The sequence below is a fragment of the Sturnus vulgaris genome, chromosome 5 (assembly GCF_052056855.1).
Source record: "Sturnus vulgaris isolate bStuVul1 chromosome 5, bStuVul1.hap1, whole genome shotgun sequence".
Taxonomy (NCBI): domain Eukaryota; kingdom Metazoa; phylum Chordata; class Aves; order Passeriformes; family Sturnidae; genus Sturnus; species Sturnus vulgaris.
Window position 1 is genome coordinate 16,373,718 of NC_142247.1, and position 17,164 is coordinate 16,390,881.

Here is a 17,164-nt window from a genome sequence, read left to right on the forward strand (position 1 = left end):
AGACTTTTGAATTTGTCTCTCAACTCAGAAGTTGTCCTGGATCAGGATGCAATTGATGTGATAATTCACGTAGCTCGAAATCCACATGGAAGAGATCTTGCTTGGAAGTTTTTCAGAGAAAAATGGAAAATACTAAATGCTAGGTAAAGATAAAAATTCTTAATTAATTTTCATTTTCTTACCTTGATGTAATTTATGTAAGTATTGTATAGGTGTGTGTTTATGTAAGTTCCTGAATCTAGTCCATTCTCTTTTAATCCATAAATAGAGATGTCTCTAAACATGAAATACCTACATATGAGTTATAAATGCATTTATTCATGGATTATCACACACACACATAGAGACATTTGTCTCTTAGCAATCATTTGTATATATATTAGTGTATTGTGTCTCTGCTTATGATAATGAATTCTATCTATATGTCAAGTGCTGCAGTCCTGTTTTTACATATATAAAAAACAGCAGTTCCCACAGGAATTTTTCTGATTTGAAGTCTGATAGAAAAAAATAATATTTTCAAAAGTATTATTTCAGCTGTGGAAAAAAATGAACATTTTGAAACATTTCAGTTTTCAAAAGGATGTTAATACGCTGTCATCCCCTTTCTTTCCACTCTGTGTTTCAGGTGAGTTTCAAGTAATAGAGGAGCAACATTATGAATTAAAAATAGATGAACAGAAAGGAGACAAGGTTGCTCCTTACACCTGCTTCTCTTTCTCTTTGAACAAGTGCTACATGCTCCTACTCTGAAGCCCAGTCAACATTTTAAAATCTTTTCTAATGAAGATTTTGATATTAATTCAATGAATGACAAATTTCTGTAGTTCTTTAGGGATAGCCTGAGGGCCTGAAAGATTGCACAGCAGCTCATCTGATACTGACAGATTAAAAAGGACCACAGCTTGGATGAGATTTGGATTCTCAAAGGCAGGTGTCCAAGTTTTTAAGGCTTCCCATGCTAGGTTGCACCTTTGGTATTGGCAGGAAAGGCACTGCAGATTTGTTCCATTCTGGACTTGCGAGGAGACAACTATTGTACCACAGAATATTTGAAATTGTATATTTAAGATGCTGTATTTAAGGAACTAAATCCCAGTGCCTGATGAATACAGGTGCAAACTTCGTATAGGTTTCACAGCATGAAAGTAAGAGTCAAAGAAACTCAGACACTGAGTTTTAATTTTCCTAAAAATTCAGAAAATTGTTCATGATGTTTTGGATGATCCTTAGTAGTATTTTAGAAGAAGCAGGATTTTAGAAGAAATTCATCTGGGAAAATAGGTTTGAGCCTGAATTGGTTTTGGAAATTTGTGTTGCAGGAGCATACTTCTTTTGAAAGCCATTTCCAAAAGAGCTGTAAGAGTTTAAAAATTAAGAAATCTCTGCTTTTGGTGTGATTATTCCAGGAACTGGTCTTGTACACAGAAAGTGGATGGCAGATATATTACTATTACATAACCCAGTGCAGATAGCAAATAATTTTTCAGGTCCCTCCAGGAATTTATCCAGAGTTTAGGCATAAAGCCATAACAATCTGTATTGCTACAAACACATATGCTGTAGTTGTGTCCTGCCTTGGTAAGTATATTTATCTGACAATCTGGCTAACACCTGTGATTTTAGATGTGGACAACATTAAGCAGTAGACAAATAGAAAATATTTAACAAACTATGCCACAAGCCAAATCTTTTGGGTGTTATAATGTAAAGTATCTTAATTTTACCTAGAATTTGAATTGTATTTATTTCACTTGCTTTTGATGCATCACTGTGTAATCTGAATTCGTAACAATCAGTAAGACCTCATCAAAGACCTGTTATTGTCCTTTTTTTAAATGAAAAGAACAGAGTTTGTCTTTTTGCTCGACACTCTCTTTGTGTTACCTTTATTCAGTTTGATCTCCAAACACAAGTCAGAGCTACCAACAATATTGTGGCAGTTGATTTTTTCTAAACGTGACATCCAGTTGAGTTTCTTTTGATCACCAAAAGATTCAGTGCAGTGAAATGAAATAGTTAATGCAGGCTGTACATACGTGTTATATATTGCAAATAACGTTTTGTAATCATAGATTAGAACCTTTTAGATGAGACTTTGAGAGTAGAATCAGTCTGATTAGTACCTTGCCCCTTAAGTGTTCAGTGAAACAGTGACATGGTAGCATGCAAGGTCCTACAGGCTGGGCAGAGAAATGATTTGAGAGCAGCCCTGCAGAGCAGGACTTGGAGGTGATGGTTGATGAAAAACTCAACATGACCTGGCACTCACAGCCCAGAAAGCCAACCCTGGGCTGCCTCCAAAGCAGTGTGGCCAGCAGTTCAAGGCAGGGGATTCTGTCCCTCTACTCTGCTGAAGTAAAACCTCACTTGCAGTGCTGTGTGCTGTTCAAGTGTCCCCAGAGTATGAAGGACATGGAACTGCTGCAGCAAGTCCAGAGGAAGGCCATAAAGTTGGGAAGAGGACTGGAGCATGTCCCCTACAAGGACAGGCTGAGGAATTTGGTCCTCCTGTTCAGCCTAGAGAAGAGAAGGTTGCATGGAGACCTAATAGCAACATTCCAGTGTCCATGAAGCCAGAGGGGGAGTCTTCATCAGGAATTGTAGTAATAGGACAAGGAGGAATGGGTACAAATAGAAGAAATAAGTTAGATATTAGGAAGAAATTTTTTATTGTGAGGGTGGTGAGACACTGGAACTGGTTGTCCAAGGAGGTTGTGAATACTCCATCCCCTGGAAAGGTTCAAAGGAATGTTGGATAAGGCCTTGAGCAACCTGGTCTAGCAGGAGGTGTCCCTGCACATGGAGGTGGGGGGGGGGGGTTGGGACTGGATGGTCCTTGAGGTTCATTCTAATCCCTTAATGTTCCATGATCCTATGATTAGGCTTCTGATTTGAGCTCACCACACCACTGCATTTTTAAAATATAAGCTTTATTGTGGAATTATGGTTCAAGAAGAACATGCACTTCTTGGAGCAAGTGCTGAGGACGGTCACAAAGGTGATATGATTGCTGGAATATCTGACCTATGGAGACAGGTTGAGAGAGTTGGGAATATACAGCCTGGGGAAGAGAAGGCTCTGGGGAGACCTTATAGCACCTTCCAGTACCCAAAGGGTCCTTACAGGAAAGGCTGAAGAGGCCTTTTACAAGGGCATGTAGTGATAAGACAAGGGAAAAAGGCTACAAACTGAAGGAGAGCAGGTTTAGGTTAGATAATAGGAAGAATTCCTTTACTATGAGGGTTGTGAGGTGTTGTAGGATAGGACTTTGGGGAACCTGATCTAGTGAAAGGTGTCCCTGCCCATAGCAGGGGAATTGGAACTGGATGATATTTCCAATTCCAGCCATTCTAGGATTCTATGATTCAAGTAGACTTTGTCCCAAGGCATCCTTTTTCTACAATTATAATTTATTATTTAATTTGATTCAAAATGAAAATACTTTGTATGGAACATTAATTTAATAAGGTGATATCTCAGTGGTATTTTCCATTTAATTCAGTATGAAAAGTGTTGATGTTTCAGATAGTAAAGTAAAATAGCTGAAAGGGATTAAATTATAACTCTATTTCCTCTTACTTTTAAACATTGCATGTCAAGGAGTAAGAATTGACACAAAATATTGTTAATCCTTCATATTTTTATGTATGCTTGTATTTGCATTGTCCAGAATATACTGATGATGTAGAAAGTCTTCAAAGTCACTCATATAATTTACACAGGTGACTTAAAAATGGAGGTGCCTAACTAGTCTTTAGTATGAAAGAAAGGGACTAAGACTGCCACAACTCTGAAAAGGAGAATTGAAAATACTCTGCTTGACTTCATGTTACCTGAGCATGCACTACCTTGTCTCCTAAAGCATTTTCATCCTGTGAGCACGTATGTCTGTGTGTGAAAATTTAATACATCAGCTGCCTATAAGAATTCCTTCATTCTCAAGTGCTGGATCATTTGTCAGCATTTGGGAAGGCATTTATATCTGTCCAAAGTAAATGGACTATGCTGCCTCTAGAGACTGCACAAGTGCAAAGCCTGTACAAATGTGGGGCTCTTGAGGGTTTACATCCACAGAGGAAAAGGTGCAGTGGAGAGTCTGTGTCTCCAGAATGTTTCCAGGAAGTTCAGGCATGTAAAGCCCTGGTTCTGGGGTGCCATTGTCTTTCCTGTGAATGGTGAGAAGACTGACACTTGTAAGACCAAACACTTTTCCTATTTATTCTTATGTTTCACACCTGCAAAATACTATTTTGGAAGGTGACTTTTCTAGCTTTTTTTGCCAGCAGAGCTTCTATATAAACTGCTGAAAATGGCTGACTTTTTACTAAGTATACATAATGGGCAGTAATCAGCACAGGTATGCATGAATGTATCATTTTTTGTGGAAGGAATTCTATTACTTCTTGTTTGCACTTTGGTGGCTACAGTAGACTGTAAGAAAAATAAAATCTCTGCAGCTGTTTTTATGAGGTTGCTTGTCTGAAGTGGATTGGTAACCTTGTCAAAATACCCTATCAAGAGGAGCTTCCAGTTTTCCAAACAGTCAATTATGTCTGAGACTCTAATAATAAAAGGCTTTGTTAGAAAGTCTAAACGTGCTTAAAGTGCCATGAAATCCCTACTTCCCCCAGTTTGCCTCTGGATGTCTGTATATGCCAGTGTGACTGAAATTTTGGGAAAAGAGATGTATTTGCTGAAACAGCCATGAATAATTCATTTATTAGTGGTCAGGGAGTGGGATTTTTGATACCTCTAACAGCATTTTTCCTCACAAGAGCTCAAGATAACAAGTAATATAGCATATACCTTCCCTAAAACATGATCTTCTCAAAGAGATCCTAGTTCTCTTCCCTCCCCATCTTTCTATACCTATTGCTTTGGCTGTCCTTTTCTTTCTCTCTCCCCTTTGAAAGAACTGTGGCTTAGAGTACCTAAGCATTTAAGGGTAATCAATTTGGGATTAACAGAAGCAGAACAGAGAGCTGTGACTGTGCTAGTTCGTTTCACTTTGCATTTTGAAGTCTTTCTATAAATCAGTCTGTAAAAGTGGACGCTGAATTGAATTTTTCCCCCAGATGAACATAATTTCAGTCAAGTTTATTGGTAATACTTACACATGTCTGACAGGAGATCTGGATTCCCTGTTTTAAAATCCCTCATGTTCAGATTAGCTAGATACTGCTTTGGACATATATGCAGATATAGATAAGGATAACTATTTGTCAAGTGCCTTTTACTATGCTGAATGACATCTAACTTGACTTACTTCTGGTTTTCAATGGAATTATACTCTTCATGCTGGAGACTGAAAAAATCCCAAGCCCCAAAACAACAAACCCCACAAACTATTCCAACATGAAATGTAAAACTTAAGGAGTGATCTGGTCAGTAGTGATGTAGTGCTTCATTTGGAGTATTGAAAAAAAGTATTGTGGAAAAACAAGTGAACAGGAGGATTTGAATGGCCAGTCTCAAAGCAACTGCCTGCCAAAGGTCATTGCTGGTTGCTTCTGCATATCCTTTAAATATTTCTTGCCCAAGCTTTCAAATTTTCAATCCAGGTTGGTTCTTTGAAATGCTACGTAATGGCCCAGGGGACTATTTTAGTACTATTATTCCTATCAGCATTATTTATTTTAATTATCAGGTACTGGAACAAGAAAATTTGATTCAGTTCAGTTTTTGAGAGGCCATTTGTAATGTAGATGAGGTGTATGAATAAAAAATGCAGAGAAGGCTGCAGCACATCAAAAAGTCTGATTTAATGGCACATCTTGAAGGGTTCCTCAGAATAATTCTCCATAGTTTCTGCTTTGCTCCTTCATTGGCACCTGTATTTTGAGCTGTATTTTACAGAATCACAGAATAAGCTGAGTTGGAAGGGATCCACAAGGATCACTGAGTCCAACTCCTGGCCCTGCACATCACCATTCCCAAGAGTCACACCATGTGCCCAAGAGCATTGTCTAAACATTGCTTCAACTCAGGCAGGGTTGGTACTTTCAGCACTTTCCTGGGCAGCCTGTTCCAGTGCCCAACCACACTCTGAGTGAAGATCCCTTTCCTGCTATCCAACCTAAACCTCCCCTGACACAACTTCAGGCCTTTCCCTCTGTTCCTGTCACTGGTCACCACAGAGAAGAGATCAGTGTCTCTCCTTTTCCCCTCATGAGGAAGCTGTAGACTGTCATGAGGTCCCCCCTCTGTCTACTCTGTTCCATTAAGTGGGAGGTGGTTTGGACCTCTCCTCTTCTGGAGCAGTCATCTGTGCCTGTAGTTAAACCCATTCTGCTTAATAGCATCTGACTTAATAATTACAAACATTTCAGCCTAGAAGACCGTCTCAGTCTAGATTTTTAGCCTGAAATACCAGTTCCCAGTTCCAGTGCTATTCCCTTGATCCCCCAAAATCAGTCCTATGCCTTCTCCTTTGCTTAAAGAAGATTACTTTCTATTTTCAGTTGAACTGGCTCTTGCAGTAACTCTCTGTGCATCTTCTTTTTGCCCATACAGGTATGGAGAAGCATTATTTATGAATTCAAAGCTTGTCAGTGGGGTCACAGAATTCCTCAATACTGAAGGAGAACTAAGAGAGGTAATTTTTAAATTACTTTTGTCATATGAGACTGTATTCATTGCAAGGAAGGAGTAAGGCAGGAACAATTATACAGTTGTTCTGAAGCTCTGTTCTCTCTGCTGCAGTCGAAGGCCCAACTGCCTGAGCAGGACCAACCTGCTGGGCAGCACAAGGATGAGGAACAGATCATAAAAGCACACAAGTGTGCAGGGGTGGTGTCAGGAGGGGGATAGTGCAGGCATTTCTTTGTGCTTGGCTGGATATGAAGGTTTGTCTTTTTCTCTTGGCTATTGGATGAGAAACTGAAGATGAGATGATTCTGTCTTCATTAGTGTATGCTGCAGAGGGCAGTCCTTGAAAATATCAGTGTTGAAAGTAGAAGCTGCCACTGTGTTCTCTGTTTTTTTTCTTTCTCACGGTATTTTCCATGTGAGAAAATCTGCTAACCAAATATACTGGCCAAATGACACCACAATAATTTGTTCTTCTTACTTTCATGGGAAAGATTTCTCATTTAAACTTAATATCTGTCCTGACTGAGGTAGTTGTGCATTGTGCTACACCCTGTTTAGCACCCACTCTGTGCTGCTCCAAATGGACACAGTGATTCTTATGCAGAACAACCGCCATTCTTGAACTCTGATTGTGCTCTGATGTTTTGCATCCAACCATTTGTTTGCACTCAAGTCTAGTGGCCTCAGTAGCTTAGGTTTCCTCCCCCCAGGTGGGAGTGACCCTGCACAAGAAAGCCTTCTGTGCTCTTAGTTTTCACTTTCATGATAGGATTGGTAAGCTGCCTGGTTATACTTCACTAAAAGAAACTGGTATTGTAAACATTTTGGTATAAAAAGTCCAGAGATAGGTGAAGTCTGATTTTGATTTCCAGGTCCCTTTCATGCTTTTAACTGTGATGGGAATGAGACAGTTGTAGAATCAACCTTTTCAGTTTTGTGCCCAGGCACAGAGATGTTGCTGGAAGTCAGAATTTAGAAACTGAGGTGAATTTGGTGTCACCTGGAAAAAAAAATTAACTAGTTATTCATAAGTGTTGCTAAAACCATCTAATTTTGTAGAGGTCAGCATAACCTGAAATCTGTTGTGCAGATCAGCCTTGCAATTCTCACTTGGAAAGAACAACAACAATTGAAATCCTGCCAGCACCAGTGGTTAAAATAATCCAGGCACTGGTGCTATACTCTGAGTCTACACAAGAACAAAGCAAGAGACTTTTCAGTCTGCAGAAAAAAAGATCAAAGTTTTCTCATAAGGGAAGGAGTATGTTTCAGGCACTCAAAGACTGTCAAATGCATGCCCACTTGCTATTTTGCCATTCTGTTCTCACTGTGACCATCCCTCCCTTTTTTCAGCAACTGACCTGTGTTATATAACCAAAAGGGATCTGCACATCAAAATAATATGTTTTGAAGCTTGATAAAACCAAAGGGCATCAGGGCTGCCTTCTGCTGATATTTGCATATAAACCTTAATTAGAAGCAATTCCAGTGCTCCCATTTTGCTTTCTTAGGTAGAAATGAAAGTTTAGAGCAGCCGTGTACACAGTGCACTAGTTGAGCTGCAGGAAGGAAGGAGATAAATATATTAATGTGATCCAGCAATGACATATCAATATTTTCCAGTGCAATGTGAAGCAATTGCATCACATCTAATTGACAGTTTGCTGTCTTAATACATTTCCTATTAAATCTTTTCTACCTGATACTGCATTTACTTCTACATTGATTGTGGAAGTTTGTCCTAAATGGCTGACTTACTTGTGTGCACTGGAAATATTTGCTTTCTTTAGTTGCTGCAAATTTAACCTGTTAATTTGTATTTCTAGCTGAAGAACTTTATAAAGAGTTACGAAGGGGGAGCTGCTGTCTCTTTCTCTCGTGCTGTGGAAACAGTGGAAGCCAATGTGCGGTGGCAAAGGCTTTATAAGGAAGAACTGTTCCAATGGCTAAGAAAATCCTTGACACAGTAATTTGTCTTTTTAGCCAATCATTTAACATGACTCACTGCAAGAGGAAGAGGAGACATTTTAAAGGTGTTCAACATTAAAATAATGCAGACAAGATCAGATTCCAGGGATAAGGTTTTTTGTTTATTGTTCTTTTCATTGTGGATTTTTCTTTTTACACTGAACTCTTGTGAAATTGTCAAGAAGATTTTCAGAAGAGAAGATCATGAATGCTTGTGAAACCCAGTCCTCAATGTACACAAACAAACATGATATTAAGTGGTGCATGTAATTGTCAGAAAAAAACCAAACAAAAAATCCTTCAAAGACTATTTTGTGCATGCTTGTACTGTCTCTGCCTGTATTTTAGCATGCTTATGTATAACAGCCACATTTTGTATGTGAGTTCTGGTTACATCAAAGTTGGGCATTATACAAAGCACAAAGACTCTACGACAATCACTATTTCAATGAACAAAAGGAAAGCAAGGAAAAGGAAATGCAGAAGGCTTCCAGCTTGGGGCGGTATGAGATGTAAAATTAACTTTCCCACTTGATGCCAGTTTGTCTACCACTCAGATTGTCTCTTAATGATTACAAAGATGCCAGCTCATTTTTTCAGTTACCAGTTGTATCTGCAGTCTCTATATTCCTATGTTTAAATAAGCAGAATATGAGAGAGAAGAAAGAGAAAAGGGCCAAGAGCAGGGTTAGAGAGAGAAAATGAGAAGGATATCATCACTGCATTATAATCATATACATTTGTTCAGTGCTGATCAGTGAAACAGTGTAGTTTCAACTGTGAACATGTGCTGGGGCAGGAGCTTTGCATTAATATCACAGAATCCATGAACCACGTCTTCTCAGCGACTTTGCAAGGCACTGACACTCACAGTGGATCACCCAGGTCACCCAGCCTGTGCCAGTAGTAAGTTTTGTAGCTCACAGTGCACAAGTATTATAAATAAACAGATTCAAATGAAAATTAGGAAAAAGGGAGAATATCTTGCATGCAAGACTTAAAATTAGCCAAGAGGGCTGTCTTGCATGTGGTAGACCAGTCTCTGTAATGATTTATTGTGATAGACAGGTCAGATTCTCTATATAGGCAATACTTTTGCAAATATGGAATGTACTATTTGTGTCATCATTGAAAAGTGAAATATGGAGATAGCGAGGGGGGTGTACATGTGTTTATTTGTACTAATACTGAGAATACGGTTTTCTTTCTGTTCCCTTGTAATTCACATAGACTTATTGTTCATGAATGACATTTTTCTTAATCATGGTTGTTTCTTCTCAATCCTTAATCTGAAAGATCAGTGATACAATGGAATTATACAATGACTGTCTGCACTCTGGAGCTAAACGCTGAGGATAAAACTGGTGGGGGCCAAATACTTTCTTGTGTCTACAATGTAGAGGAAAAAAATCTGCAAGAATACAGTTTTCAGGAGTCAGATTGCAGCAGCTTCAGAAGTAGAATGTAGGTGTGGGGCAGTGTTTCTTTATTCCATCCCAACCTATCCCAACCATCTGGCCACATCATGGCCATGTACACTGGAAACACATGGCCCACCAAAGTAGAGAGCAGCCATTCTATCTGGTTGTTGCCCTCACAAGGCATGGAAGTTACCAACATACTTTACATTTGCAGTTGCTTATCCCCAGTAAGTTGTGAATTGAAACATCAATGTTTCAAAAGAACCAAACCCAAGCATCTTCAGATATTTTCAGAGTTGTGTGGAGACAGTATTGTTTTCTGGGCTCTCATTCCCAAGGTATTCTGCTCCTCAAAAACTAGCAGACCCGTCCCATAACTAAGCTGTTGTAGCAATCTCGAGCCCGTCATTGTGTGCCCTTTACTTTCAGAAGGTGTTGTTTGTGGATTGGGTGCATGAAATCCTTGTGTGGGCATTTGTTCAGCTGCTTGGTGCTGTGTAGCACATTAGCTTGACTCATTTATAACCAAAAGAAGAGGGAATCCTGTACTCTTGTACTGTTAACTCTTTGCCTTATAATAGTAAGCCCTAAACCTTTGTGCTATGTTGCAGTGCTAGTGAACCTGCTGCCCAGAGACATTATCATGTCAAAGCTGAGTGAAATCCTCCTCCTCCTTTGTATTTTACCTACCTCACAGGGGTGTTGTGAGGCTTGACTAATGTTAGCAAAGCACTTGAATATCTTCTTATGAAAGGCATTTAAAAGTGAAAAGTATTATTTTATGCGGTTGACCAAACTCAACCTCAATGCCAGTATGTAGCATCACATTTTTAATTTCTACTGAGAAAAATCACATGCAGACTTTTTTTTAATAATAAAAAGCAAGCCAAATACTATTTAATATAACCTCTACCCTGTAATGAAGGCCAAAATTGTAAAATCCAAAGAGTGTGCAGAAAGCCAAGCCCTCAAATAGGAATTGCTTGGAGGATTTCAGAGAATGGAAGAGTGTGAAATGGTCTGTCCCTTTACAGTTTTATTCAGTATTGTCTTTGATGACTTTTCCAGAATCACAGATTAAACCACATACCTTGGAAGATGCACATGAAAGTTTCTGGTCTTCCCACTGATAACAGTATATTCCAAAGTCAAAAGTTCATTCTAGCCTGTGTATTTTGCACAGTGCACAGAAATTTCCACTCTTGCTTATTTGGATTGAAGTTCTTGCACATTTAGCTGGCGTTGGATGTAAAGTGATATTTTAGTGGCCTTGAGCAACTGGTCTACCACAGATATCAAGTCCCAAATGTATATATTATACATACCTATTGATGTGTTGCTTATAATTGTTGTATTCTAGTAATGTTAGTATTATTGCTCTAAGGTTGAACTGGCCTTTCCATTATAATTCTCTATTATTTTATTTTTTATGGTTTGTATTTTGCTCTTTCACACTGAATCAGGATTAAATTTAAATGGATTAAATCTGAAAAAACCATAACTGTTTTCTGCAATATTCAAACACCCTGCATTTTATTACATGTCCTTAGAAACCTTATTTTTAGAAGTTTCACACAGCTGTGTGTTAAAGAATAGTTGATTCCTCATGGAAAGTTCTAATACAATCTGCTTAGAAAAATCTATTTATCATATTGACTTTCTGTCTCTTTTACCAGTCTTTTTCTTCCCTTGTCCATATCTAAAGTTGGTCCATTTTTATGATTTGGATTGTGATTAGGAAGCCAAATACTCCATACTTTTCAGCATTTTCTAATCCAGTGTTTGACTTTGTCCTTTCTAGTGAGAGGAGATCATGCAAAATGTGAATGTAGTGTGACATGGACATGGGTGTCATTTTATGATGGTTCGATGAGGGTAGAATCTCTGATCAGCCTTTGTATGACTCAGGATCCTTTGTAGTTATTAATTCATATGGCTTCCTAAATCATATAGGAAGACATATGAATAGAAATGATTCTATGCCAGCATAACTAAATAGCTATTGTATTTTTATAAAATTGTCCACTACAAGTATCTGGCCTTACTTTGTAGCTGGTGGAATTATTCATGTATCCACTGCTAATAGCTGTTAAAATGGTAGTAGCTACTAATAGTGATGAGGGCAGAACACTGTGAAAATACTCTTCTGAAATGACATGTCATTTCTGCTATTACTGGGAGTACTTGGACATTTATTATGATAAAAAAAAACTTTATGTTTTCTCAAGTGCATCTAAATTTGTGACCTTTGATTATGATTATCTTTTCAGTGACTATAGCAAGAATTCTGATACTACATTGGAAACTGAAGGTGAATTTTGTGTAGTTTTTGGACTGTTATGGATATTTCACTGATCTTTAGAGTGCCAAAGGAAATATACCCTGATGTAGAAGGGTGCTTTCACAGCAAAGATCCTGAACCATACAATTAAGTCTTTAGAAGTAAGTAATCAAAAATGAAGAGTGTGTGTGTGAGTGTGTGTGTGTGTAAAATCCCCTATAGAAATACTTCTCCCATAAAATTCTAATTATTTGGATAGAATAAAGCAAAGCTAATATTTGCAGGGGAGGGTGCCTTTATTTACCTGCATTAAAAGGCTTTGGTTGTCCACATGATCATAAATGATACTGAAAATAGACTTTGAGTTAAATGTGAAACTTTCTCTTTGAGGAAAATGGATGTGGGTTTGAAAACTACTAATGTGTATAAACAGCTTAGCACCATTCTTTCTATGAGTACTCGCCATATCAGCTGTCTGCCCTAAGCAGGATGTATAGCCACAGTGTCAGTATGATCATGAAGGAGGAAAAGGACCATCCAGCTATGGAGCAGCCTGGAGAGAGTCTGTCTGTCTGCTCAGCTATGGATGGAACAGTCAGAAAGCTGCTGTCTGTATCACCTGCCACTGCTGCCAGACCACCTGGCTTAGGACAGCAGCTGGGAACCACTGAAATGCAGAAAGGCTCCATCCAACTTTCTTTCAGCTGTATGGAAGAGACAGAAGATCCCTTGGCTGAGTATGGGTTGTGAGTGGTCTTCAGAGGTGGAAGTCATTTCCTTGTGCCAGCAGAAAGCAAATGTCCAGCTAATGAACCTGCACTGCCCAGAAAAAAACGTAAGCCCTGAGCTCTGGTCACCCCAGCTGAAAAGTGCTGACCAAAACGTTTGTAAAGGTCTAGAATATTATAGTGTCCCTTCTTCAGAAGGATTTTCGAACAGTCAAATATTTTGTTAATATTTGAAAGTGTACCAGGAGTTTCTTGGGGTTTTTTTCTAACAAGTGGGTTGGAAAGATGTACTAAAAATTATTTGTGGTAATAATTCTAGTAATAGTAGTAACTGTACTCGTACCATAAAAAATCCAAACCAAAACAAACAAACAGACCCCCCAAAAAACCTGACAAAAAAAAGCAATCAATTGCCTGCAGAAACCTATATGGCACCAGTGACTGTGCTGCACTCCTTTTGCATACAAAAATGTAAAAAATTGGCCACCTTGTTTCTCATGTGACTGTACAAGGTTCTGCCAATCTTAATGCCAGTTCTGAATCTCAGTGAAACCACTCTGGCTTGAGCAAGTAGTCCATGCTGATACGAGTAATTTTGTTTCCAGGAGGAAGGAAGGGGAGAAAGGATTTTTCACCAAAGTAAGGCCACACACCCTCATCGAGCAGAATTTTACAATCAAGTATATTTTGAAGAATCTGGTAAAACTTAGCTCTGTCTTGTGTCTGTGCTGACAGTGGAGGAGGATTCTGAGCTTGGTCTCAGAATATGGTAACACAGTTGGGGCTGGAATTTAAAAGACATATGGAGCCAGTTTCATTGAGATGCTTTTCAGGAGAATCACACATATGAGAAGTGCTGTGAGTCAGACCAAATGTAATTTCTCAGAAGAAAAAGCATTTATATTTGACTGATTTGTAACAAGCGAAGTAAATGTGACCTTGCCAAACAGGATTTCAGAATGCTTTGCTTATTTAATGTGTGCCATTTACTAAGAACATCAAAGGAGTGTTGGTAGAGAGCACAGGTGAGCAGCTTTGAGAGAGCAGAGGGGCTGTGCTGCAGCAGGCAGTCATGAGCCAGGAGGCTCTTGCCAGAGTTTCCCAGAGTTTTCTGGACGGTGTCACTTGGATTTGCTTGATCAGAATAGCCATGGTACAATGGACCAGGCCAGCAGCCAAGATGCAGTCTCAGTTCTTTGTGATACGTTTCACTCAATACGTTGGTTTCTATAATTTCTAAATAATCTGCAGCCAAACTGGTGGAGCATGTGTGGCCACAGAGCCTCTGTTGGTGCCCAGTGAGGTAGATCCATTGAAGTGACTGATGTGAATTCCAGCTGAGGATCTACCCCATTGCTCCCAAAACAGCCCTGGAGGTGGCAGCTCAGCTGCTGGACAGGATGTTTCACATATTTGTGTCTAGGTTTCAGTAGCACATATTGGATGACAAATGTTTTTCGTTTTCCTTTGGCTTTTCATTAGAATAATACTTTGTGATTGGTTCCAATGTGATAAAGCTTTATAATATTTTTTGAGAACTGTAGAATACTGTACTGTGAAGAGTGTGGCTACTACCCTCTCTTTTCCTTCAAACAATTTATTTCAGCAGAGATGGACTTTCCTGGACTTAGACACTCAGTGAAGAAAAAGCAAACTCTAACCGTTTCTAATGGAAAAATCATTGTAATTATTGTATAACTATCCTGTATAAAGACAGCTTTATTATATGTGTAAATGTAATTTTGCTATGTTGTTGTTATGTTTGAGAGACAATAGGCTTTGCTGTGGGTGAAACATATAGCCTTATAAAAACAGAGATTGTATCTCCCTGTCTGATGTTTTACTGAAAGATGTTCAATTGCTGTATTTTTGCAGAAGATAAATATAAACTGGTTCTCTCACACACATCAATTATGTAAATGGATCATATTATTGGAAATAAAGGATTGATGATAAATTTCATTATTTTTCCAAAAGACTCCACATGTAAGATCTTTTGACACCTTAAGCAAAAAGAAGTCATCCTGCAGCTGTTAATGCTGGTTATAATGGATGAGTCCCTGTGTTAATTCTGTATCAACCTTAGATTAATTCTGAATACTGTAATTAAAAGAACATATTTTTCCGTCAGTTTGCGAATCTGTACTCTTTGGAATTCAGGTTTTTGTCGTGTAAGAGGTGTCATGTAAACTGACTGTTTAGACACAGTTCACCAATGTTTTCACATAAATGTCTGTTTGTCAGATCAGAATGCCATTTTCATATAGAGAAAATACAGATGATTGCTTGATACCACATTTCTCTTTCTATGTACCATGTGTACATCCATGTATAGCTTCTAGTTCTGGACATTTTGCTTTGAAAAGTTATTCATTGGTTATTTGTATTTATAGATCTTACTCAAACAACTTCAGCTCAGCAAAACAGTTGGATGTAAGGCAGGATGTGAGGCTGTGATGACCAAGACTCAACCATATATATAAATCTGTAGGCAGTCCCCCTGATGTCTGTGGGATTAATCACGCGCTTCAAATTAATGTATATTCACTGTAAGCTCCTGCATATGACTGAACTAGTATTTCTGGAAAGTAATTTAGGTTGAAACCTGTTTCTGCACAGATTTCAGGTGCAGTATATGGTGATATGTTTTTGCTGAATTTAAAATCACAAATTTATATAAAGCCAACTACTCTGTCTCCTTTTTCATTTTTTACAGAAAAGGATATATTTTGCATATAGAAGGGAGATGTTTACTGATTCTCAGTATATCTAAAATGCCGCATTGAACAAAGTTTTCCATTTATTGTTTGGAACATTCTAGGCTTTTTGAATAAAAGAAGAATTATTCTTACGATGCTAATTAGTGAATATAGAACTAATCAGAAATTGAAACCATTGGCCAAGTAAAATATATGGATTTCTGAGAACAGTGTTTTCTGTTACATGCCTTTAAAAATTATTACTTAAATATGGGACTGCTGTGTGTTCAACATAAAATTTTTACTCCACTCTAACGACTGACTAAATGGAATTTTTTTTAAGAGAAACTTGATCTTCTGTATTTTAAGCAAAACAAGTTTGAATTTTGTCTCTGATAATAAAATTTTGTATAGTAATGTATAATTCATCACTGTCTTAATTTTCTGACGTGGAGTCTTAGCCAAGATAAATAATGGCCAACCTTTTGATTCTGTTCCCATTTCATTGAGATGAACTCAATGATAGCAGCTTATCTCAATGAGATAACAGTTTAAAAACAGTGAGTAGATATGTTGATGTTTTAACATGAAAACCATGCAAGAGAAGATATTTTTTGATATGAGCAATTTTTCAAAACATTTTAAAATATTGGGACTAGTAGAAAGCAGAGAACCAAAGAAAAATACAAAATTTGGGCTTGGAGATACTCTTAAGCACTTCAAGACTAACAGGACTAAGACTGGAGAAAAGAGCAAAGTCTCCTGTGCTTTTCTAATTATGTAAATTTTGAATGAACAAAAAGATCTTTTCATTGGTAGAAGTGATTTCAACTAGAATGCAGTTCAAATGACTTTTTAATAGAGTCCTTGAATCCAGGCTATTATTTTCCTTTTTTGAAAAACAGTTTTCAGTAACAATGAGATGTGAAATATGTGCAATTATTTACCCATTGGATACAATCATGTTCCCACTGAAGTCAATTGGACCTTTGACATTGACATCACTATGAATAAAAGCCAGCCCCGTATTTTTCAAAATACAGCTTTCAATGCCAGAATGTCTTTTTTCTTTAGCAATAAAGATGTTTTTTCTGTATTGCACATCTTAGTCTGCTAAAAAGCTGAAGGGAATTTTTAAAGTTCTGATTTTGCAAAGTACAACAGTCAGCTTTGATGCTTGGAACCAAGGTAAGCAGAGCTGAGGCTTTAATTAGTGTGTTTATAGATCTTACTCAAACAGTTTCAACTCAGCAAAACAGTTGGATGTAAGGAGGATGTGAGGCCTCAACCATATATATAAATCTGTAGCCAGTCCCTTAAACACTTCACTGTGTTATACTGGGGCTACAATTTTGACCATCTAACATGCATATGTCAACAGTGTGTAAGCGTAACTTTCATACCCCTTTTTTTCCTGTGTTCAAGTCTGGATCAGGAGTTCAGCAGGCCTAAGGAGCTGGCTTGGGGGCCAAC

At 38.1% G+C, this 17,164-nt stretch overlaps 1 protein-coding gene across 1 annotated transcript in view; it reads left to right on the plus strand.

Annotated features, from left to right (window-relative positions):
• TRHDE (thyrotropin releasing hormone degrading enzyme) overlaps window positions 1-15,287 on the plus strand; it is a 202,099-nt gene extending 186,812 nt beyond the window's left edge. Inside the window, exons 17-19 of the mRNA XM_014879363.2 lie at window positions 3-143; window positions 6,517-6,598; window positions 8,421-15,287. Coding sequence (XP_014734849.2) covers window positions 3-143; window positions 6,517-6,598; window positions 8,421-8,564 — 367 coding nt within the window. The 3' untranslated portion in view covers window positions 8,565-15,287. The remainder of the gene's footprint in view (window positions 1-2; window positions 144-6,516; window positions 6,599-8,420) is intronic.
• The last annotated feature ends 1,877 nt before the right edge of the window (window positions 15,288-17,164 follow it).